The sequence below is a fragment of the Lissotriton vulgaris genome, chromosome 4_1, assembly GCF_964263255.1.
Source record: "Lissotriton vulgaris chromosome 4_1, aLisVul1.2, whole genome shotgun sequence".
Taxonomy (NCBI): domain Eukaryota; kingdom Metazoa; phylum Chordata; class Amphibia; order Caudata; family Salamandridae; genus Lissotriton; species Lissotriton vulgaris.
In genome coordinates, this window is record NC_141691.1 from 1,040,312,248 (window position 1) to 1,040,337,030 (window position 24,783).

Here is a 24,783-nt window from a genome sequence, read left to right on the forward strand (position 1 = left end):
CCTACCCTTCCAGCCCAATGCCAAGTTTGCTATATGCAAAATAGAAACTGTGGTAGAGGTTGGGGTATGTGTGGGCGCATCCGTGGCCCACCATATAGCACCCTCAAATAATTGCTAGGGAGCATGTTATCCCTGTCCATTCTGTACGCCGGGTTTGTAAGCGGTCGATGGGCCCAATGGTTAAAAACCACTAACTGTGAAGCCCAATAATATGATCTAATGGCCAGCAAGGCGATACTGAGTGAAAGTACTGAGGTGGGATCAAGTGTGGTGTGTTTTGTAGCACGTATAGAAAGCAGGGAAGCACCATCATTTTGTAAAGTGCGGCCCTTCCGAAAACCGTGAGAGGAAGAGATTTCAGTGTTGCAGGTCAGCATGGAGACGATTCAATGGGGGCATCAAATCCTTTGGTAGAAACCTACTGCATCTTTCGTAATATATATACCGAGATAACGGAAGCCATCAGTAACTATCTTGGCCCTACAACCCAAGGGGAGGAGTGGGGGATACCCACTCAATACATAGACCAACAAATTATACCAGTTGATGGTATAACCAAAGTATTTTTGATACAGGGTAAAGATATGGAGCACCCTGTGTATCTAAAATCTGGGTTTGGCTAAATAAAGCAGGACGTCGTCATCAGCGTAGAGGGAAACTTTATTCATCCACTCCGGAGACCAATTCAGACCCCGAATCAAGGGAACCCCTCTGAACCATATCGCCAAAGTTTCAAGCGCTAAAGCAAATAGCAGGGGTGACAGAGGGCATCCCTGTTGTGTGCCCCTCCCCAATTCAAAAAATGCTGACTTGCCACCCTTAACCATAATTCTAGACAGTGGCTTTGAGTAAAGTAGATGCACCCAGGACAGAAAACGATTTCCAAACCCATACCTCTCCAGCGCGGCAAACAAAATATGGCCATTCTGTCATATCGAAAGAGATTTTGGTGTCTAGGAACATGATCACCGAGTCTCAGAAGCCCACCTCCAGAGCAGAGCCGCCCAGCTGCAATGAGGAGAACCTACCCCCTTCACAGACCACACAGCAGGCAGCACCCACCAAAACAGCTGCCTCCCAGGACCCCCACGAAGAACACATGGCCTTCCAATGGTGTGTGTTGGGATGCCAGGAGCAGATGGCTGAACAGGTGCGGGTGGGCTTTGACCACATGGCAGACAAACTAGATTCCATACGTGAGTGTCTAAGTCCCGTTAGGAACCCCTCACAGTCCCTAACGGACACCAAGAGTCCGCTCCATGCCCTCCAACAAACCATGGCTGACCTCGCCAGAGTACTGACTGTGCGACAAAAATGACTGTCTAGTCAGGGTGACTCCAGCAAGCTCACACAGGAGTTGAGACTCATGCGGAGGCTCATGGAGAACATGGAGCGGGCCAATGCGGAGAGAGCAGCTGCCATGGCTGCAAACCAGTGAGAGGTAGCTGGGTTCCACAATGACCTCAAAACCATCCTCATGGCATTGCTGCCACTGGGCCTGGCACAGATGCATGCTGCTGCTACCACCACATCCACATCTCAACCCCCTCAAGTGTCAGTGCCACACAGTGCAGCAGATATTCCACCTCCCGCCCCTGAGGTGTCACTGCCACACAGTGCTGGAGAAAGGCCAACACCACCCATATGTGAGGCACATGCAACAACAGGATGAAGATACGGATGAAAACCTCTTACTGGTACGGAGGAAACTGTAGCATTCACCTCCGCCATATGGCCGGTTTCAGCTTGGTTCTGCCTTCTGCATCATCGCCTTCCACTGTCCCCCGATACACTCCGCGACACTCACCCTGGACCTCGACATGGACTGCCATATCTGTTTGTTCGCCAATGACACAGCAATCGGACTGCAGACTGAACTCTTCCTCTTCCATTTTACTTCTCATTCCCTGAAGGACTCTGGCTGGCCGTCCAAGGGCAAACATTTGAAAGTGGGCTTTGCATGGCCCTGTACTGGTCCAGATGCAACACTCCACTAAATTAGCATTAAATATTCCGAATCACACAGTCATCTCTATGGTCTTTCAAGTGTGGTAGTATGGATGGATGTAGGGTCAGTGAATTCCTCTTATGTCCATGTGGCTCATGTCGTTGGACTTGGGTCACAGGGCAACACATTGCTGATTGTCGTCCGGGTTGGGCCGACGCAACAACAGCCACACACGCATTCGTTACTTCCTTGTCCATCCCCGTACGGAACCACGCACAGAGCCCCGGGGTCATCATACAAACCCTTACGCTGGACTGGCATGCGCCAGTCCAGCCCACTAGGCTTGCGCTCCGGGGGGCAACAACGCCACATGTGCCAGGACTCCCATGCAGTGATCTGCTGCTCACAGGTCCAGTTGTCAGCCTGCCACGGCCACTCCCTCACGGCTGGTTTACACCCACTCCACACCCATCCAGCACACGCATCACAGCACATGTGACCCTGCCAATGAAAAGCACATGTGCACAAGGACATTTCCAACCTCTCTAGGGGTGTATCCTTGTGGTGTACATTTAGGAATGGGGGCCCAGGGACCTACGACATCACATTCCGCAGGCCCGGAGGTGACATGATGGTGTCCGCACCATGATACCCAATCATAGAGGGTCCCTGACTGTGGATCATAGACTTGGTGGCACCGGGTACACTGCGGCCGGCACAGGCACACCACCACGGGATGGTGACTTTGGGTGCACTGAGGTAAGGGCACCTTAAGTGCTGAGCAGGTGTGCAGCTTGCGATGATGCCCCGTCCCAGTGGTCCAGACGGGTCAGGTTTTGTGTGTACTGCTGGACCGCAGTGTAGGCTGAGTCAGTGGGCAGCAGGGGCCTACCGCCATGTGGTGTCGCCTCCTGAATCACAAAGTTAGTGGTATCCATGAGGCTGAGTGGGTGTGAAGCCTGCGATGATGCCGGGTGCACTGGTATGTCCTCTTCCATGGAGAAATCAAGACCCTGCACCAAATGTGAGATCTGGGGGCCCACGGAGTGGAGGTGCATGATGTGGAGGGTGCTATGTCCGCGGGCCCCGGGCTTGGGGCTTGCACCAGCACATGGTGGACCCTCATTTTTACACGCTGGTAGCCGAAAGTGAGGAGTGAGGCCTGGGTGCGCAGGGGCTGGCATGCACGGCTGGGCAGCGGGAGGGTGTGGGGTGCAGCTGCCTTGGTTCACAGGAGTGGACATGCACTGCTGGGTGACAGGAGGGGCTGGGATGCAGCTGCCTGCGTGCGCAGGGGCAGACAGGCGATGATGTTCCGTGCAATTGTATATACTTTGCCATTCAGGTATATGGTCTCTGTTTCAGAGGACTGGTCTGTCTCAGATGTGGGACCTTGTGAACTGCACTTCATACCGGCACGTGGTTGGAGACACACCAGTGGCAGCAGGTGAGCAGTGTGGCCTGGGTGCGCAGTGTCAGCACTCTCTCTCTCTTCTTTTCTCTATCTCGCTCTCCCCTCTCGGTCCGTCTATCTCTCTCTCCCCCTCTCTGTCCGTCTTTCTCTTTCTCCCCCTCTCTGTCCGTCTTTCTCTCGCTCACCCTCTCTGTTCGTCTTTTTCTCGCTCCCTCTCCTTCGCTCTCTCTCTCCTTCGCTCTCTCACTGTCCTTTGATGTGCGCAAGACACACCTTTTCATCATAATTTTTGTCTTGCAGTCTGTGACCTACGGATTATCAGAGGGGAGCCGCCATGTGTCTTTATTTCTGTTCTGTGTTTATTTTATTAAATTATCATTTGTTGCTTCGACAGTGAATGTGTGATGCTCATTTTTGTGTCGACAAATGCATGTCACCAGATGTGATTGCGCGACATCATGCGAGTTATTTGGTTAATGAATCCGTGTGGTTAATGTGACATATCTTTGTCCAGGGGTGGGTGGGGGTGCCCGGAGTGGGGCCCCGGGGGGGAGGTGGGGTCTTGGGGGTGATGGCAGTGGATGTTGTTTCCCTCTTAGAGCTCCGGGATGCATGTTCTGTGGCTCCATGGCATATGTTGTTATTGAGGAGTGGCTCTGGGTGGGGCTCTATTGTGTAGTGCAGGTTGTAGTCCCACTTTGCACCAGGTCAGAGCAGGTGTTAGTTTCCTGGTGCTAACGTGCCTTATCGCATGTTTTGTGATCTCATCACCGATCTGTCTGGTCGTTGAGAACGTTGTGGTGTGGTGTTGTCGCCGCTTTTTGCTCGAGAACGCCTACTCTGAATCTCATTAGCGATAGTTGCTGGGGTCATCCTTGGCAATGTTTTTGCGGCTGCTACCGCCAGAAAACTGGTGATTTGGGCTGTTTTCACCGGCTTGTGAATGGGGTAGTAAGTTTATCGCAAATTTGGCTGTGTTAAGGTGCAGATAACTCGGCGATAGCGCCTTGAGAATATTGCCCAAAATGTTTACATGTCCTGGTAGTAAAAAACTCCTAAATTAATTGTTCACTATTGTAAGGCTGACCTCTCCCATAGGATAACAATATGTTAACTTATTACAAAAGTGATAACTTTAGCTTGGGAACAGGTAGGAATGATGTGTTTGTTTACTTTAATGGGAAAGTAGAATTCACTTTAAGTCACAATTCTGAAAATGCCAATTTTGGAAATTTGTCATTTTCTTGTCCTAACCACTTGCTGCCTGCATCCTGGGTGACATGACTAGGTATATTTGGGAGTGTGCCTTCAAGTATTCCTCTCAGACAGTGTCACAAAAAGGGGCTGGGTGTTGTCAGGTTGAGCAGTCCTGACACGATTGTTCCACATCTTCTGGGTATGTCCATCTCTTGCGGCCTTCTGGGTGAGTTGTATCACTTCTGCCCTCACTGTCTCTTCCTGATTTCCTTCTGGCCCCACTTCACTCTCCTTCACAACACCTCGTACCTCCAGGACCTTACTTCCCACGAGTACCGGTGGGTTGCTCCTGCCCTTGCTGTGGCAACCTTTCTATTCTTCGGCATTGGCGGCAGCCAACAGCACCAACCTCCAACGGATGGGGCTTAGAACTTCACAGAATAGCCTCTCATGAATGTACGACCTATATACTCATTCATAAGCTGGACAGTTTTGAGGTGTTCTGGGGGCCATTCCTTGCTGTGGATGGTTTGGCTCAGTCTTGACATGGTTTCTGGACCTCCCCCTCATGGATTTCCCTCACCCAGGCTGTGCCCTGCTTTGCCATTGCCATGTTTAGGTGATGACCCAGTTGTCTGCTGCCCAGCTTTTCCCTGGACGCTGCACCCTAGTGTGTCACAACTCCTTTTCCACCCTTGTGGTACCCACAAGCCATTTCCTTCTCTGGGGAAGTGGCCCACTGTTGTCTCTCCCTAGCCTCCTGACTGTGGGGGATCCAAAATCCAGATCCACCCTGTCCTGGACACTCCTAGACCTCTAGATACTACAGAAGAAGGACTGGCCTGCTGCTCGAGGGCTGCCCTGCTACCTAACCCTATTAAGCTGTCTTTGAAGGAAGACTAGACTCGCTCACTTCATCCTCGGCTACCTGAAGTGATTCCAAGGGTCAACTGTCTGACCTTTTCAGATTTATCTACACAGGAATATAACAAGCTCCAGAAGCCTCCTTGCAACGGCCCAGCTGATGTGCTGCAAACGGATTTACCTGAGCCCTACTGGCCTCTGCCAAATCGAGTCACTGATTCCCCAAGAGGCACTTCCCTAGGCCCGGTCCCTTGATTGGCATCAGAGTGCACTCCTCTAAACGCAAAGGAGAAATCCTGAAGTTTTGAGCAATTTACAATGGTGAATGGGCCCATCCGCACTGAGATCTTGCCGCTTATGAGGACCACCAGCACGATGCCCCAGTGGACCCGACTGTTACAGCAACCTTCAGTGATGACGGGCCAGACGAGATCGGCAGCTCACACCACCGCATCACAGCCCAAGGAGAACATCAACACAAAGCTTCTGCAACAACTGTCTGCAAAGCCTGGCCTGCTCTTCAAGCTACAGCAATGACCTTCTGCGATGCTCTCTCTGCTCCTCGCGGACTCCTCCACTGTGAACTGAACTCTTCATGCCTGTCTTTGAGATGGTAACTATTTTATTGGAACTAAACTTGTGCCTGTACCCAGCCCGAGCTCCTTTGTTATCAGCCTGAACTTGTGACTTTCCCAGGATCTAACACTACCAGATAACCGCAAGTGATATGTTGTACTTTTAGGAGCTCAAATTACCTTAAATCAATGAAATTGGATGTCTCAGGTTCTACTGATTGGATTTTTGTTGGTGTTATGTCAAATCATTTATTACATTTTAATCTATATTTCTTAATTAGTGTGGGTTTTTCTTGTGTTGTGTTTTCACTTTATTACTGTTTAAGTGCTGTATAAATACTTCACACATTCCGCTACGTTTAGCCTGATTGTTTCTGTGCCAAGCTACCAGAGGGTTAAGCACAGGTTGATTTAGTGACTTTTTGTGGTTCACCCTGACAAGGATTGTGGCCCTTGCTTGAAAAGGGCTCACACACCCCTCAACCAACAACGCACTTTCTCTCACCCACTCACTGTGAGGGCTGATAAAATAAAATTCTGTGCTAGACATCAGTGCACACCTTTTAAAACAAAGTTGGCTGATATGCAGTTGGGATAAAAGGCTCTGTGCAAGATATACATGATCACGTGCAAAAGTGTCCACACTCATATGCGGGTTGAGAGAGTCCGACTACTGTCTAACTCAGTTCACTATCTGCACATTGGTTGCTTGTCACAAATGGGACTTTTAATAATATGATTATGGGCTGTACAGGCCTTATACTTTAATTGGGCATTCAAAAGGGATAGCTGCATTTCTTTTTTACTATAGTATGAGATTGTAGTCTGTAGTGCTTTACTTTAATCTTATTGTAGGGCAAAGCTGCACCAAATAACAATGTTGCTTTCTCTCAAACTAAAGAAAAGATTAACATCTCTTTCTATAGCTAAACAAATGTCCCGATATAATTTTAATTGGTTATTTCTGCACTCTTTCATATTTCATGAATGTTACCGTTTGTTTTCTTGAGTCAGTCTCTACTCTGATTTGGGCTTTTGACTACCCTGCTGGGCCAAGTTATTTACCCTGTTGGCCAGCACATATGTTCAAGTATCCACCGCCCCCACAATGAGCCCACCTGGAGGGGATTAAACCCCCAAAGCTCTGTCTTCACTCGCAGGATGGCTCACCTTTGACGTTTTAAAGCAAAGGAACCAGCTTCTTTTGTTGGTTCGGGGAGGGGGAATAAGCTAGAGAGAGCCTGTGACCGACCAAGAGTTGATTCAGTCATGTTGATAAATCCAATGATGCAGTGCAGGGGATTGAATTACAAGTTCAGGGATGATGTGACACCTTGTAGATCTCTGCTGCTCTATTTTCAAACGCCGGCACATAGGAATAACTCTGAGAAACATTTGGACATGCAGAAGATAAGCATGGGCAAGACCGCTCATGTTGGAACTACTGTCTGGAGAGAAAAGACATTCTGGACTTCAACTAACTTGGATTCTGTGGACTTGTTTCTCCAGGGCCAGTGACACTAGGCTTCCAACATCTTCTGAGGGACAGTAGAGATAGACTTGCTGTGGACCCTGGGGGCTAGGGTATCCCTGGAAATTCCGAGTACCAGTTCTCCTTGAGTTACCCTAGGATAGTTGTCCCAAATTGCTGCAAGAAACACAGATGACCTCGCTGTAGCCAGGAAGTCATGCAGTCAGGGTAGTGCAGGCTTGCAGGCATTGTGGTCTGCCTTGAGTGCCTTGGTGTGCTGTTGCTGAAAACTCAGTGCCAGAGAGACTGCTGAGGAGTTGAGGACAGGAGGTCAGGTCACTGAGGTCTACCACAGCAAGGAGAGAGTAGACTGGAAACAAGCGCCTGAAAAATCTAGAAATAGAATGGACCTGGGTTCCTAAATTAAACAAGTGTGGTGACTAGTATACACCATCAAGATTAAAACACATTTTCCTCTTTCAAATCAACCCAACAGGGCCAGATTAATAAGCTGTATTTCTGCTTGCTCAATTGTAGGCTGGCCAATTGGTCGGCAGGGCTGCCAAGCTAAGAAAAGCTAAGCTCCATTGAGTGGAGTCCCTACAAGTAGCCAGTGGAAGTGAGTGTTCCCTCGGGGCATGAATCAAGCTTGTGACACATTGATAAGAAGAACCGATGGCTCAACTGCCATTACAAAAAAACTATCAGCGGGCATATGAGGAGCCATATTGGCCCCATGAGCCTTAGAGCTTCGTTGCAGCCCTTGCCATAAGTGTTGTGGGAGTCCAGCTTGGGGCTAGGGTCCCCGAAAAAGCTAGAAATTGCGCTAGAGCACATTTTCTTTTGAAAAGAAATTTAAAAAAGGAAGACTTCGGCTGCATCAAAGAGCACACCAAAAGAGCTGTTAGGCATTTTGCACCAAATAAGCACCGAGGGTAGGCCTTTTAATTTGCGGCAGAGAAGTGATGCCCCCTGCAGAGTGGAGGAACCACCAATGGGAATCACAGGTTCTGGGGGCTGACAGGAGACAAGCATAACACCTTAAGAGCCTTTATTTGAAATCTTAGTTGTGGCAGCCTATGTCCTCTGGGTTTCAGAAAGAGAGGCCTTGGAGATTTTTCATCAATTTGAAAGCAGTGTTAGGCATATGGGGGCATTTTGTGTTTTTAGAGATCAGAGCTTGCAAGCATGCTGGCTGTTAGAATGCAATCCAGTGGTCCTGATTCGTCTGATATTTCTTTTGTGTGTGTCACAGCAGGACATGAGGCATTTTAGAGGTACACTATAGACATTTTCAACAGCCATTATGGTGGACGCAGTATACCAGCTATGAAATATCACAGTCATTTTAATTGAGGGCCCATACTCCAGTATGACCTGGAACTCTCTCACAATCATCATTTAGGGGTCTCCAGGTGCCACAGTTGCGACCCATAGTGTACCCCTTGTTAGCCCTGGAATTGCCTTTGTAATTCCTGGCCTCAGAGGGGGAAAAAATCAGTGCCAAGAACACAGGGAGTCTGGCATTATTACAGTCAGACTCTAACCACGTTTTCTGCTAATTTTGTATTACATTATTAGTGAATAATAGTTTATTATTCACTATTAGTGTAATAAAAAGTGGAGCAGTAAGATCTGGACATTCACTGGCATCTTAGATAAGAAAAATAAAATGGTTTTAATGTGTGTTGTGTGCATGCATATGGGTGAGTGAGAGTTTGGGTGAGAGAGCTTGTATATGTGTGAGCATATCTGTGTATGGGATTGTGTGTGTGTGAATGGAGTGAGTAATTATAATCGAGTCAGAGTAAGAGTGAGGGAGAGAGTTCAAATGAGCGATTCAGGGTGAGCCTGAGGGCAAAAGAGTAGGTGAAAATGAATGAGTGCAAGTCAGTGCAAATGAGTGATTCAGGGTGAGAGTGAGTGCACAAGAGTAGGTGAAAATGAATGAGTGCAAATACGTGAATGTAAGCGAGCATGTGTTGGTATGCTTGCAGATCCACTGTTGGACCTTGAATGCTTCTTGGTTACTAGAAGCACCCTTGACAAAATGTCGGCACTGGAATACTAGAGGCAATATCGCACGTGGCATATCCTCAGCAAAATGCTACTGCTGGCACTCAGTAGATACATTTTGACATGGAACTCGCATGAAAAAACTCCAGCACTGGCCTCCTAGAAAAAATTCTTGACAGAATTGGCACATATGGCACATTGCTTGTGATCTTCGGCAACGATTGCAGCAACTTGTAACTGCATATCCAATCACACAGCGTCAAAAAATTGGCTTGCAAACTTTTCCATTTTCCAAATTCAATGTTTTATTCCATAATTTTCAAAATTCATCCAATTGAGCTTTTTAGTTCACTGTAAGATTGTCCAGAGACCCATTTTTTCACATGAAGCAGTTGTGCCAATACAGGCCTCATACCACATCACGAGGGACACTTAATTCATGCTAAAGAGCAAAATTCATAATCCCAATGCATTTCGGGCATCTTTTGCCCTTTGTCAGGGGAAGCTGTTTGGATTTAAACATGTAAAAACCTGCGTTAGTCTTCTATAATTAAGTGCTACTATTTTCTTTTAGTTTTAAAGGGTAGAATCGCGTTTAAAACATTATTCAGATGTATGTAGAATGTATTTTTGCAATAAAATAGTAGCACTTAATTGTAGAAGACTAACACAGGTTTTTACATGTTTAAATCCAAACAGCGTCCCCTGACAAAGGGCAAAAGAGGCCCGAAATGCATTGGGATTCTGAATTTTGCTGTGTAACATGAATTAAGTGTCCCTCGTGATGTGGTATGAGGCCTGGATTGGCACAACTGCTTCATGTGAAAAAAAATGGGTCTCTGGACAATCTTACAGTGAACTAAAAAGCTAAAATGGATGGATTTTGAAAATTATGGAATAATACATTGAATTTGGAAAATGGAAAAGTTTGCAAGCCATTTTTTGACGCTGTGCGATTGGATATGCAGTAACAAGTTGCTGCAATCGTTGCTGAAGTTTACATAATGTGCTATGAGGCGAGGTACAGCTCCAGTCTGCAAGCAAAGAGGATTGCACTGGAAAAATAAAGGAGAAAATTGATAAACAAGGTGTGCAACTGCTACCCTATTGTACATTGCTTGTGATGCCACATTGGAGGAAATTCTTGGCATATGGGAAGACAACTGTGGCAAGGTCACAGGGCCAGCCATGAAAAAATGTGGTCCATGACACAATAGACATAACCTTTGACACAAGGGACCTCCATAGTGCAAGAGAAGCAATGTTAGGAAAATTCTGGCACTGCCATATTGTATTTAATGTTTGGGCAAAAGGGGTCACCATGGCAAAATGCTGGTCCTAGCAATGGAGGTAGTTTTTGACGGAAGGGGGCACCGCTAAGACATTTTAAAAACGTAATTGTGAGAACTCATGGGGACTGTCAGATTCCAGTAGCTTGGCACAACATGAAAGGACTTGAATATTTAGTGAGTGTTTCTCTTACAGACTATTGCTTTTTAGCTAACTTATGTGAAGATGTTGCATTAAAATGCACTAGTAAAGCCCATTTTATTCTAAGGGAAGAAAACCCACACTTTGTTCTCCCCTAGAAGAATATATAATAATAATTATGCAATTATGTAACTTCAGCAATATTGATTTTTGTGATGTCATCAGAATTAAGGTTATTTGACATCACTTCATGGTATGATGCAGGGTCAAAGGTCGTATGATGTTACTTCCTGTGACATCATAAAAGTCAAGGGGTATATGATGTCACTTCCGCTACCCCTGGCATTTTGGTGAATCAATGTCCATGGACCCTCTCATCTGGATTCCTGTCAGTGAGCGACCAGGATACGTTTTTATTTTGAGGCAACATTTGAGCATCTCCTGGGCTATACATTAGATCTTAAAGGTGACCTTTTGTTTGATAGAGAGTTGGTAAAATGATCCAGTTTTCCGATGACTGATATTATCCTAGCAGCAATGTTGTGGATTAGTTGGAGAAAGCAACTTGATTTCACTTGCACAGCATCCACAAAACTGACATCATAGTGATAATTAAAAAATGACACCACAGTAGCAGTGTGGTGGGGGGTGAAGACTGTACATGTAATGGAAGAAATATTCAATCTTGTCACCACAGTGACATTCAGCTTTTAAACTTTTGTAAATATCTTGCACTTATAAATCGAGTCATTTAAATGAGTTAGTTAAACTTGCAGGGTAAAATGGCAGTCTCGATCAGCCCCGCTCTATTTATTTAGCACTCACTTTCAAGTACGTACGTCTGAGTAGTGATCTACCAGCACCTTTTTGCTACGTACAGCATTTCTGATTGGGATGCATGGAGGTTAAACAAGTCAAAATAAATGTTCTACGACGACACGTTTCAAATTTATATGAAGGAATAGACAAGATACGTCCGGATTGCGTGTAGTACTGTTGCTTGTTAGCATTTACATAACCTTACAGGACTGAGGAAAATTGAATTTTATATGGCCAAGTATGTCCCCTATCGTGTACCCCAACGTTCCATGTATGTGCATGACATCCATGCATTTTCCCTCCATGGCCGAAAATGAAGACGCATTTGCATTTGCGTCCAACGTTAACATGTCATCTACCAAGTCCTCCATGAAAGCAACATTAATTTGGTTCCTAGACCCATGTTGCCAACGTCTTTACATGATACACGTTTAAAGATGCACACGTTTTTCTGGCTCAGCCGAGCCAGGCCCTGAATTGAGGCTCCGAGTCTCTTCTGTCTCTGAAAGCTGCAGTTTAGGTATGCATCCCTGACCTCTACCTTACTTCCTGCCCAGCAAAGCGGTGCCCGGCTCGGCCTGGCCTGCCTGCCAAGACGGTATTTTGCCTACAGTTATCTACTCAGCCTCCGCAAAAACACATTCCAGTCTAGTGAAATAGGTAAACATATTCCCGGCTGCAGAGCAAAGGGCCCGGCCTTCCTGTCTCCTTACAAGTAATTTACTGCACCCGTTGCCATAGTAGGCCCATGGCCCCGCGCATTGCACGTAGACACGTATGCACCCACTAGCATTCAGTGATGTATGGCCTCTGCCCGAGAGACCTTTTGCTTCAGACAACACATCCTCCAAACACAAGATACCAGATATGCTATAGGTGCAGGTCGTTCTGACATCCCAGACATCAGTCTCCTCTACTAGTGCTAAAGTCAAGCCCCCCAGCTCTCCCCAGTTACACGTCAATACCACGTCATGCTCAGTTGCGCACGCATACAGGGTAAAGGTTTCTGCCGACCCTGCAGAATTACTCTATGCATCCACCCACCTATGACACTTCTGTGACGTATCTAGCACACACCTCCGTGTACGCCCCTATACACGCCTTCTTTTACGCCCATATGTTCTTATCTCTTTTCTTTTCACTTGTCACGCCTACTGTATTCAATGCAATTATACTGTTTTACTATATATATTGTGTGATGTTAATAAAATGTTGAATATCCCTTCCTGAACCTTAGTGGTGATGGAACCCGATGTCCAGTGTCTCGAGGCACTTAATTAAAGCCCGTATGACTCAGATACCACGGACTCTGCCTCTCATTTTATTGAGCTATCCTTATTGTCATTTAATATATAGAAAAATAGTCCCGGTAATTTTATTTACCACAGGACAGTGCCTCTGAACTGAAGTGATTTTGCTGCAGGGCTGCCTGAGAGTTAGTCCAGGATACAGAAAATATGTGCTTGAGAGGTCTGTGTCCCATTGGAGACGGAAAAGTGCTGCAGCAGTGAGCAAGTGTTTGGTGTGCGCCGCCACATGCTTGATAATGCTACTTTGTGATCTTTCACCATATTGTACCATTTGTGTGATTCGGATGATACGACAAACAGACAAACTAGTGAGTCACACATCAAACCTAGGTATAATTTTCCAAATGTGCATGCACCTTTTGCGCCTGTCTTGGATTGCATTAATTGGATGATGGTACAGCACACAAACAGAATCTGTAGAATTATGCAATGTATTGATCTGCACTTACATTTATTAGATTAAAATAAAAACCAGACTTCCTAATACGGACGAGTTCATCCCCAACACCACACAAAATTGGTTGCCCATAAGATAAGAAGATGGCTCTATTCTCCGCCTACAGATGTGGCGCATCTATATAGGGGCATGTACTTCTTAGAACTTCAGTTTTAGGAAAGAGCACATTAATTTCAAAAGTGACCTGCAGCTAATCTTGTTTTGTGAAGAAAAGAAAAAGGAACACGAGCACTGAAGGAGAGCTACTAAGGTATTATCATTTCTCAAATATAGGCAATCATTTGTCTGCAAAGTCTGCGGGACAAACTGGAAGAAAGGGTCTATTATAAGACAGTGGCGCACACCAATGATGGGGTGTAATTTAACACTTACTTCTGAGCATTTATTCCGTCTATTGCCTGAATCATCCGCTCATTCAATTCTTCTTCGAATCTCTTCTTCTGTGATTTAGTTCTAGAAAATAAAGTGTCAACTCGTTACATACCAGCATTAAACTTGAAGTTATTGAACATTCTAGGATATTATCAAACATATTTTGATATGACATTGACAACAATTTAATGATCTATACGTTTTTACTGAGGGTGGTTACCCATGACCACACATGACAACAATTTTTCGGATCTGTGTGTATTTTTTTTCTAAAGTATAAAGTGTCCTTGGGGTCTCAAAGAGGAAGTTATATCAAACATGGATACTATCATGTTAGATTGAAATTACACAATGTTAAATAATGTGTATGTTTTATAACTTGTGAAACCGTTGACCGATGGAAAAAAGTAAATCAAAAACCAAACCACTCATGATCAAAATAATGCATTGTGGTTGTTTCGGTCTCCGGTTTGCAGAGTTTAAATGCGTCATGTGTATATATAGCACACAATGTGAACAGTTGGGGTGTGGTTTTCTCGGATACATCGTTTCCTTAGGACTCCTTCCATCAGCCTTTCTTCCTCTTTCTTCCTCAAATCATATTCTTAGCACCTACAACCTGCCAATCTAACGATCCTTCCTGAACTCTTACACATCTTTCACAGATTGCTCTTGAGAGTGATGCCTTTCAAGATGTCTGCGGGTGTCCTTTGACTTCACACTCCATTGATTCTATTCAACAGTCAAATATAGTTCCATTGCATGTTGGTTGAAAGTTTCGCTTTGGTGCTATATTCGTGTTGGATATCACAGACACAATAAAAAATGAAGTAGATCTGTATGGACCTGTCCACTTGCTTATCAGACAAAATGTGTGTGAGGGTTATTTAGGGGTCGAAGTTTCTGATCCATTCATGACAAGACAGCCAGCATTGTATTTACGACTTCTGTGATTTATCTAGGTATTTTCTAGCTTGGCTTGACTGTATGTTCTCACACTTGCCATCACAAAGTATATCTTATTTGGAAAACCTTTAGAAATCCCATTTTGATATCTAAAATTCAGTTACTAGAAACTCAAATGTCTTTTAAGTATCTCAATAAACCAGCTCTTTAACAGCTGCATTGTCCTGTCCTCCCAAACCCTAAAACCCTGTTTTGCCAACATTTATCGTGGGCAATTTTTTCTGACCCACCATGGTGTATTTCTCCTTTAGCAATTTTAGATCAAATTATATTATGCCTGTTTGGAAAAATATGCCGGAGAAATATGGCATCTTATCTAGTCTTTTCTCTTTCTCCTTGCACTCCTTATTGTTCTTTGAGGTGTCTTGCTGCACATTTCCATTATTTACAGATACATTTTCCTTTTTTTAATAAACAGTTTGCATACTTCAAATTGACATGAGGGCAGACTTTCTTCAACATTAAAATGTTATGTTTCAATGGGTACCCTAATATAGGCCAGAGTATTCTCCTAACCTTTCACCTACATTTACCGTACCATTACACTACACAATGGGGTTTGGTATTGACCTTTTACCTACTTAAGCACTGCATAAAATGTTGTGTGGTGTTCCCCGAAAACTAGCCACATTAATTATGCATGAAGATTCTCAGAATCACTGCAGGATTACAATCCTCTGCATAAAAACTATGTATAAGGGCCCTTCCTTCTGTCATCCACGACCGACATGACACAGCAAGGTAAAATTCCCTGATGGTACCTTTTGGGTATATATACACCACATCTTTACCCGCGTGGAGAAGTTTGGCTCACTGGTTAGAAGAGGCAGACCTGGAAGCAGAGGTCAGCCCGGGACCAGGGTTCAATTCCTGGCTCGGCGGGGTTTTGAGTCCTAAATTGTCCATGGACTCGACAATTCTTGCTCCGGTGCCTACTTGATTCACGGGTTCACACTCTGCGACTCTGGGCAATAGCTTGCTTAATCTCCACAACGGCCCCTCGCGGTGGGATGCCTGGCTTTCACCTTGCGGATACCCTGCCGGGGTTATCTCACAGGGGAATACCAGGACGGGTTCCCTAAGCAAGCGCTTTGAGACCAGTTGTTGATTTGCGCTATATAAATTCCTGTACATTTACATTTACAAGTAGAGGAGAAAGACTTCAATGCTGACACACTGACGCGAGACGCTGAGGTTCCTGCACTCCAGCACTCCAGCTCGCAGTGGTCTGAAATCCCTTGCGGGGTATCCATCTTGATACCATGACAGGGTCCCACAGTCTCTCACTTCAGATAATGGGTTTGGCTTTAGCCTAGGAGGATTCTTGGCTCTACACCTTCATACAAGCTAGGTACATTTAGATACATCTAGTTAGGGTTGCATCGTAGGAGTACGCACTATTATTGTCATGTATTTATATGCTTGCATATATTGATTGTTCTTAGCATTATGGTAGGAATCTACCATCCTTTTACTCTGCTGGTGCTAAAAATCATTTATATCTGTTTCTGTCTAATGGTTGTTTCAGCTCACCTATTTTACACTAGAATGACGTTGGTTCAGTAAATGCTTACTGAAACATCCCCACCATTTATTCTGTGTATTTCTCGGATCCAAAGTGAGCACGAGTGACTGAGCGAAAAGTACACGATCCCTGATGGGACAGACTTGTCATGTTCGATAGTTGCTAGGAATTATTCTCTCCTTGGTAAGAGGAGTTTATAGTACCACTGTGAGCTAGCTGGTATACAGGCAAACATACCTAGTGGGGGTTTCTAAATGCGCAGATCCTATGTAGGTTTATAGGAACTACACGACATTAGTGACCGGGAGATGCGTTTCAAATGGGTCAGAATATTTTAAGAAGAGAACATGTGATTTGATTTTGTGCAGCACACTGAAGTAGAACAAATGGGACTGTGATTGTCTGTGGTTATTAAATAATTCAGTGACTTATTTCTAAAGAAATCCAGGACATCAAAAACAAAGTAATGGACAAAATACTTGCACTAATCTCAGCCACTGGTAAACACATGGGCTGCGTCCTAATCCATCATTTTTCTCCCACCATGTCATCTCAGTTTGGACCCAGCCATATGGAATTGTTTTGTCTTTGAACAAAGAGAGGGTGGAACCATAGTGAAAGTCTGCAAAGGTAGAAGAATCATGAATAGTATGAAATTGCCACCTTACCCTTCAAGTGAAACCTGAGGAGAATGTATAAATGTGGTGCCGTCATTTTTGATGGATGATTTAAAATTAATTTATAATGTTGCCCAGATAAATGACAGTTTTGATACACAAACTGGAAAAGTGTTCAGAAAGCATAAAAGGTTTCAGGAAATGTGTACAACAATAAAGAGCAGCTCTGGCAAAACATCCCCAGGGCCGGAAGTGTTCTAATGGATTTATTCAAATACAAAATTGAAGAATGGGTTACACTACTGTGCAATGTCTTCAACTCATTAGATTCTATTAACATACCTATCACCCGGTCAATGTCTGTTATTATTCCAATCTTTAATAAAAGTGGGGGGCGGATCTAATTTGAGTTTGAGTTGCAGTTGCTCAATATCTTTGAGTCTTTGATCGAGATAATTAAGAGAATACTAATCAATAGAGTGTTAGAATAGACAGACACTCCAATTAGAATTGTTCAGTCAATATACATTTCGCCAAGGCAAAGGGACAGTAGAGCAATATTTGAATCTACACTTGTTAAATCATAAATATGTACATGCTACACAAAGGTCATTACCTCCGGCCTTTGGCAAAGTGGATTGATGCACATTATGGAGTATAGTAGGTGAGATAGGTATTGACAAGGCTGTTTTACCTTTGTTAAAGACGATGTGTATGAATTTAAGTGTGGCAGTGAGATCTGGCCACAAAGGTATCGAGGAGTTTCAGCCTGTGTTCTGATGTACAACAAGAATGGGTTATGGTCCCTCTTCTGTTTATTCTTTACACAAACTCACTGAAGGCAAGACTTTTGAGGAGGGCTGTAAGATGCCCAGACTTGGTCAAAGGTCCATCCCAGTCCTTGTCTATGTGAATGACAGTTTCTAAGTTCAGAATAATCAGTAGCCTTAAGAAATTAACTGATTGTAATGTCATGGAGATACAGACTTTGGCCGTATTACTAAATTGTCAAAGCTATATATAGTGACCTTGATGCCAAAGTCTATAAAACCTGTCCTATCCATCTCAACAGTTCTGGCTACTGCCCAGTCCAAGTTAGTTATACCTACGTTAAATGCTGAGGAAGTATCATCGCTTTTTTGTGCTACCACAAAGGCCCTGAGCGATCTTTTTTATCTTCCAAACAAGGCCTCTCGTGCTGTTAAGCGTAAATCCAGGCCGAACCCATATGGTTGGTTTACGAAAAAATGTAGGGAGATGAAAAGCTCCTTGATTTGCGCTGTGAAGAGCAAGTCCTTGGCCGACGATTGGCAAGGAAAAAACTATTCGCAGACTGTGCTTGCAGCAAAGAGAGAATGGGAGGACAGCTTCTGGGCGGATCTGAGGAAAGCAAGTTTGGAAAGGGATGCTAGAGGTTTCTGGAACCTTATAAGATCTAGGGACAGGCCAGACAGCACATTGATGATGTGCAACATCCCTGCCCAGAGCTGGTTCAATCACTTCTCATACCTCTATGTTGCAACCGAGCCACTCATCAATACTGCCCCTTTTTTGGGAGTTTGCCTAACGGGATTAGAGTACGTTCCCTTTACTGCTAGAGAGGTGGTGGATGTAATTAAAACCCTGGTGCCGCTGAAAGCAGCAGGGCCTGATGGGATACCGGGAGATCTATTACGGACAAGCCCATTGGAGTGGGGGAATCTTGTATCATCACTGTTAAATGCCATTAGTGAGGGTGCGCCCGTTCCCGAATGCTGGAAGGGGGCAGCGGTTGTCCCGATATTCAAAAAGGGGTGTCCGGACAACCCTGCCAACTATAGGCCAATAAGTCTTATTGACTCCTCCAAAAAAGTGGCAGGGAAGGTGATCCTGAGAAGGATGCTCCAGTGGATGGACGACAATAACATCTTGTCGGACCTCCAAGCTGGGTTCCGCTCTGGCACTGGGACCATAGAGCAGGCCTTTAGATTTACTCTTCTCCACTGGAAGGTGGTGGTGCTGGGAGGGGGCAGTCTATATTTGGCTTTTATAGACCTAAAGACTGCCTTGGACCTGGTTCCAAGGGAGAAGTTATGGAAGGTCTTGATAGACTTAGGGCTGCCCCTGTACATTCTTTCCCTACTGGTAAAACTACACGATAGCAATTTTGCACAGGTGCATTGGGGTACGAAGGGTGAAAAAACAGAATGGATCCCCGTGGGAAGGGGCGTCCGTCAGGGATGTGTCTTGGCGCCCACCCTGTTTTCGCTTTATGTAAACGGTGTGGTTGATCATCTGCTTAGAAATCCCTCGGACGCTCCTTCCTTGGCGGGTAAACGGATCCCTACACTGCTTTTTGCAGATGACACTCTTCTTATCTCAAAGTCCCCCATGGGTCTTCAGAGCCTTTTAAATAATTTTCAGGAGTTTTGTCTGTTGAGAGGGCTGGCAATTAACACTGACAAAACTAAGTTCCTGGTCATGAACCCCCCCAAGAAACTTGGCAGAATCCCGACTTTGAATTCCGAGCCATTGGAGAGAGTTTCTGAATTTGACTGCCTGGGTATCCACCTCAATGATTCCCTTTCCTGGAATCCACAGATCCATAAAATGCTACTGGGCTACAAAAGGGTAGGAGGCACCTTACTCAAGAAACAATGCTCCTCATCCAGCAAACCCCTTGCGCCAGTTGTGGAAATATATAAAGTGAGAGGGGTCAGTGCCGCTCTATATGGGGTGGAGCTGTGGGGCACCTGCAACCTGGATCCACTAGCCAAATCAGAGAACAAATTCTTGAAAGATCTGATGGCTCTTCCATGGAGCACACCAACAGTGCCAGTGCTACTGGATTTAGGTTGCAGACCTATCAGGGACCAAGCACAATTTCGTCCCCTGCTCCTTTGAGCACGGTTATGGCGGGTGCCCGAATTAGCTTCTTATGCGGAAGCACTATCTGAGGTTATGGCCATGGCAGGGTGGTCCAGGATCAAATGGCTGAGGGATGTCAAAAGATTATTAATGGAGATAGGGTTACCTGATGCATGGTCTACGAAAACTGCCCCACCAAAGGCTTCCATCAAAAAGTTGTATTGGAACTGGGTCTCTGCACAACTACATCTTGACTCACGCCACTGCAACGCAACTGTAGCTTTTGTGAGGATTAAGGATGTGGTGGCATATGAACCCTATTTAGACACTATCTCTATTCCGTTTGACCGCACCCTGTATTTTAAGTTTTGTGTGGGGATTCTACCAGTAGGTGAGGTAGTCGCCCGCTGGAAGCGGCCACATCATCAACTTTCACCTTTTTGTGCATCTTGTTCCTCCCGAGTAGAGTCTGTAGCACACATCTTCTTTGAATGTCCGGACTATTGTGCCCCGAGGACTCGTTGGCTAAAACCACTTTGCAGACTCTTAGTCTTCCAGCAGTGTATAGTGGCAATGCGTATTTTAATGACTGACACATCCCCTGTGATTGTATGTGCTGTGTCAACATTTTTAAAATGGGCTTGGTTGATTCGCAATAGAAGGCTTTCCTTGTCAATTTAATCCTTGTTTTAACCTTTTCAATCAACTTTTTCTATGTTTTTATCCATTGTGTGTAAATAGATCGTATATGATATTTATTGTAAACTGTATTTCTGTAAAGCTTTTATGGTATTTCTTACCGAAATAAAGCCTATCAATCAGTTAATCAATCAACCAGTTAATAAAACCTGTCATTTTTTTCATCAATGGACAGATTGCAAAGAAATTTCCCTCTTTCTCCTGCTTGGTGTACCTTTTGGCAATTCCAAGAACTTCGCCACTACCATATATCTAAGAAAGCATAATAAAAGGTCTTTTTACTGTGGATGCGTTATTTACATTTGTGTCGAACCATCAGAAGGCTAGATGTGTTTCGTGGCAACCCATGGCACTGGGGTAAGGGGAAATCACAATTCTGTCTGCAGCTTCTCAGACTACTTCCGGGATTCCAATTAAATATGCCACAGAGAATTTGTATTAGACTACCTGGAGAAAAATATCAGTCTAGAACCGTTTATTCTCTGGATGTTTACTTGGCCGTATGAGAGCACCAAATTCACACTAGAAATTATCCTGATTTGCATTCGTATGAATTGCTTTGATAACGTCCCATGAATAAAATATGTAAGAAATAGCTATACAAAGCTTGGCATTCCGGACCTTTTAACAGCAAAAGAATAGGTACTTGTAAGAAGAAAATGATTGTCAAAGATCCTCCGTTAAGCTAAGATCCCTTGATAGAGAAGAAAAATATCTACAAAAAAAGGTAGGTTCGTTTATTGGCGTATTGTTAATCTTCCAGGTTTACAGTCATATCTTAAACTTGTTCCTAGCCAATATGAATTTAGCTTAGTTTCTAGGTTCAAAATGGCTTTATGCAGCTCTCATTAGCTGCACGCACAGGTAGGGACTTCATTGCCTCAGTGAGTTCACGCTTTTGTGTTGATTGTTATAATCAAACTATTCTGCAGTTAGGTTTTTGCAGCTTGTTTAAAGGACCTCGTAAACACTATCCTAAACCTTTGTTGTGAGAACAGCACTTATTTGCCATCCTTAAATGCCGCCTTTACTGTGGGGGACATATTAAAGACTTGCTATGTTTTTAAGGTCTAAATTGGTTAATAGTGGTCTACTCATGCAAGTATATGCATTGCTGATGACAATAGATTTCTTATGTCCTGTAAACGATACAAATTTGAACCATTTAACCTTTGTTGTGTGGATTTCTATAGCTGGATAAAACAAATATGACAGACTGCATGGACAGAGTTGTTTCAGAGTCAATATTAAGGAACTTGATTTCTGTTCAAGGGCTAAAATCCACAAGTGGCTCCAGGAGATTAATGAAGACGGTAGACCTTGAGATCTAGTATTCCTTAACATTTATGACGTGTTCACTAGGGGAGTCTGCAGGTGCACCAGGCCACAAGTCTATAAGGCATTAATTTAGATGTGGTTGGTTGGCTTGAGATGGGGGGGAGATAGGGTCTGCATGAAAAATGACAATGGGAGCATAATTGCAAGAGAGAAATATGGGTGATGGGTTCCACTGCTAGAAAAGTGAAGCAAGTTTTATCTGAAAAGAATTTGTATAATGAGTCAGTGCAAGGTGGTGGATTAGAAAGATGGGTTAGTGGGCCAAAATGTGAAGAAAAGTGGAAAAGGTATTCCCCATAAAACCAGATGGTTGATAGAATGGGAGGTGATTAAGAGATGAGTGAAAATGGCTGTAATGTATTTCTTCTGTAAACTGTGTCTCAGTCCCACATGGTTCACTTATAAATCAGCTTGTGACTAGCACCATCACAAACAGCAAGTATTCTCTGAAGTCCACTGGTAATTCAATAGTGAATAATTACTCTCTGGTATTATTTGCACCGACTTGAAAATCAGCATGTATTACCATGCTAATATTGATATATATTTTGTATTGTGTATTATATAACTGTATCATGCACGGGGACTGAGTGCCTGAATAACACATACAGATGTAAATGTACACATACTGATAGCTGTTACACTGGTATAACTTTTTCAAAAATGTTACTGACTTCCACCTGTAGTTCTTAACCTCTTTACAAGTAGTCTGTGTGTTTTGAAGAGTATGCATTTCAAAATAAAAATATTAGCAACATTGTAAAAAGTATTGAATTCATTTTTTGTTTCTATGTTATTTATTTTACTTCTTATGCTCCCCCTTTCTAGACAGACACTACATGAATGATTATTGGTCTCAATTACGTTGAATATTACAGCGTTTCAATCCACTCATTAGAGAGTAGAATGCATACAGTTACAAGACATTAATTTACACCCTTTCACACTGTATTAATCAGATGTAGATTATATAGATGGAAATTACTACTTTTCTGAGTAGTTAAAATTACATTCTGTAAACTCCTTTGTGAATTGGTCCCTATTTGCCTATGGTGTTGGTTTTTTAATGTGGTCGTCTTGCTACTTAAAAGTAATTATTCCTGAAGGTTTGACTGTGAATTGCTTGTGTATACAAAAAAGCTACCAGCTGAATTCTTACCATTCTTCCATGTAACCCTAGTAAGAGAGCTGGCAATAACTGTCATCTGTTGTTTGCTGATAGACGTTAGGTGGTAGGAGACTCAACAAAAGATCAAAGGAGTTCTGTATAAATTGTGAGAATTACGTTTTTTCTAAGGGATTACCTTAGAGGACAAATCATTTTGCTTGTAAAATACGAGGTCTTGATCGGTATCCACCATGTGCCAATTGTCATATTCATTTTCCCACCTGTGATATCACCCCATAGTTGGACAGGTGTTGTGGTTACTCCTGACAAGTCCATTTTAGCACCATCAGTCAACGAATCGACAACAATATTGTCGTCGTGGAATATCGCTAGACTTAAGGGGAAAAACATGGATCCCTAGTGAGGGTCAAGTCAAGTCAAGTCATAAAATTTATATAGCGCACTACATACCCAGAGGGTCTCAAGGCGCTTAGGGAGTGGAGGAGGATTACTTGTCGAATATCCACGTTTTAAGTTGCTTTCTGAATGCTAGGTGGTTCTGGGTAAGGCGAAGGTAAGTGGGAAGTGAGTTCCATGTTTTAGCTGCCAGGTAAGAGAAGGATCTACCTCCCATGGTGGTCTTGTTGATACGAGGTACAGTGGCGAAGGCTTGGTTGGAAGAACGCAGTTGGCGGGAGGGGGTGTAGAAGGACAGTCGTGAGTTGAGGCATTCTGGTCCGATTTCGTAGAGTGCTTTGTGTGCGTGGGTTAGAAGTCGGAAAGTGATCCTCTTATTGACGGGTAGCCAGTGGAGGTTTTTCAGGTGACCAGAGATGTGTTCGTTACGCGGGATGTCTAATATGATCCTGGCTGAGGCGTTTTGGATTCGTTGGAGTTTTTTCTGGAGTTTAGCGGTAGTACCTGCGTAGAGGGTGTTTCCGTAGTCCAATCGGCTCGTGACCAGAGCATGGGTGACTGTTTTTCTGGTTTCAGTGGGGATCCAGCGAAATGTTTTTTTGAGCATGCGAAGAATGTTGAAGCAGGATGAGGAGACGGCGTTGACTTGTCTGTTCATTGAAAGTGAAGAATCCAGGATAACAAGTAGGTTCCGTGCGCGGTCTGTCGGGATGGGAGCTTTTCCAAGGGCTTCCGGCCACCAAGAGTCGTCCCATGCAGAGGGGGAAGTACCTAAGATGAGGACTTCTGTTTTATCTGAGTTCAGTTTCAAACGGCTGTGTTTCATCCATTCGGCAACTTCTTTCATTCCTTCGTGTAGGTTAGTTTTGGCGGTGCTGGGGTCATTGGTGAGTGAAAGGATCAGTTGAGTGTCATCCGCGTAGGAGATGATGTTGAGGTTGTGTTGGCGGGCGATGGCCGCGAGGGGGCTCATGTATACGTTGAAGAGGGTGGGACTGAGTGAGGATCCTTGTGGTACGCCGCAGATGACTTCAGTGGCCTCTGACTTGAGTGGTGGGAGGCGGACTCTCTGGGTTCTTCCGGTGAGGAACGAGGTGATCCATTCAAGTGCTTTTCCTTGTATTCCGATGTTTCTGAGGCGTTGTAAAAGGGTGCTGTGGCAGACTGTGTCGAAGGCTGCAGAGAGGTCGAGGAGGATGAGGGCGACTGTGTCTCCATTGTCCAGTAGAGTTCGAATGTCGTCTGTTGCTGCGATGAGGGCGGTCTCAGTGCTGTGTTTTGCTCGGAAGCCAGACTGTGAGGAGTCGAGGGATTTGTTGGCTTCGAGGAAAGTGGCGAGCTGGTTGTTGACAGCTTTCTCGATGACTTTGGCCGGGAAAGGAAGGAGCGAGA

The 24,783-nt window shown here is 44.4% G+C and overlaps 1 protein-coding gene across 1 annotated transcript in view; it reads right to left on the reverse strand.

The window, feature by feature from the left end:
* ADCY2 (adenylate cyclase 2) overlaps positions 1-24,783 on the reverse strand; it is a 3,890,318-nt gene that overhangs the window by 966,458 nt on the left and 2,899,077 nt on the right. The window contains exon 12 of the mRNA XM_086965279.1: positions 13,875-13,955. Coding sequence (XP_086821405.1) covers positions 13,875-13,955 — 81 coding nt within the window. The remainder of the gene's footprint in view (positions 1-13,874; positions 13,956-24,783) is intronic.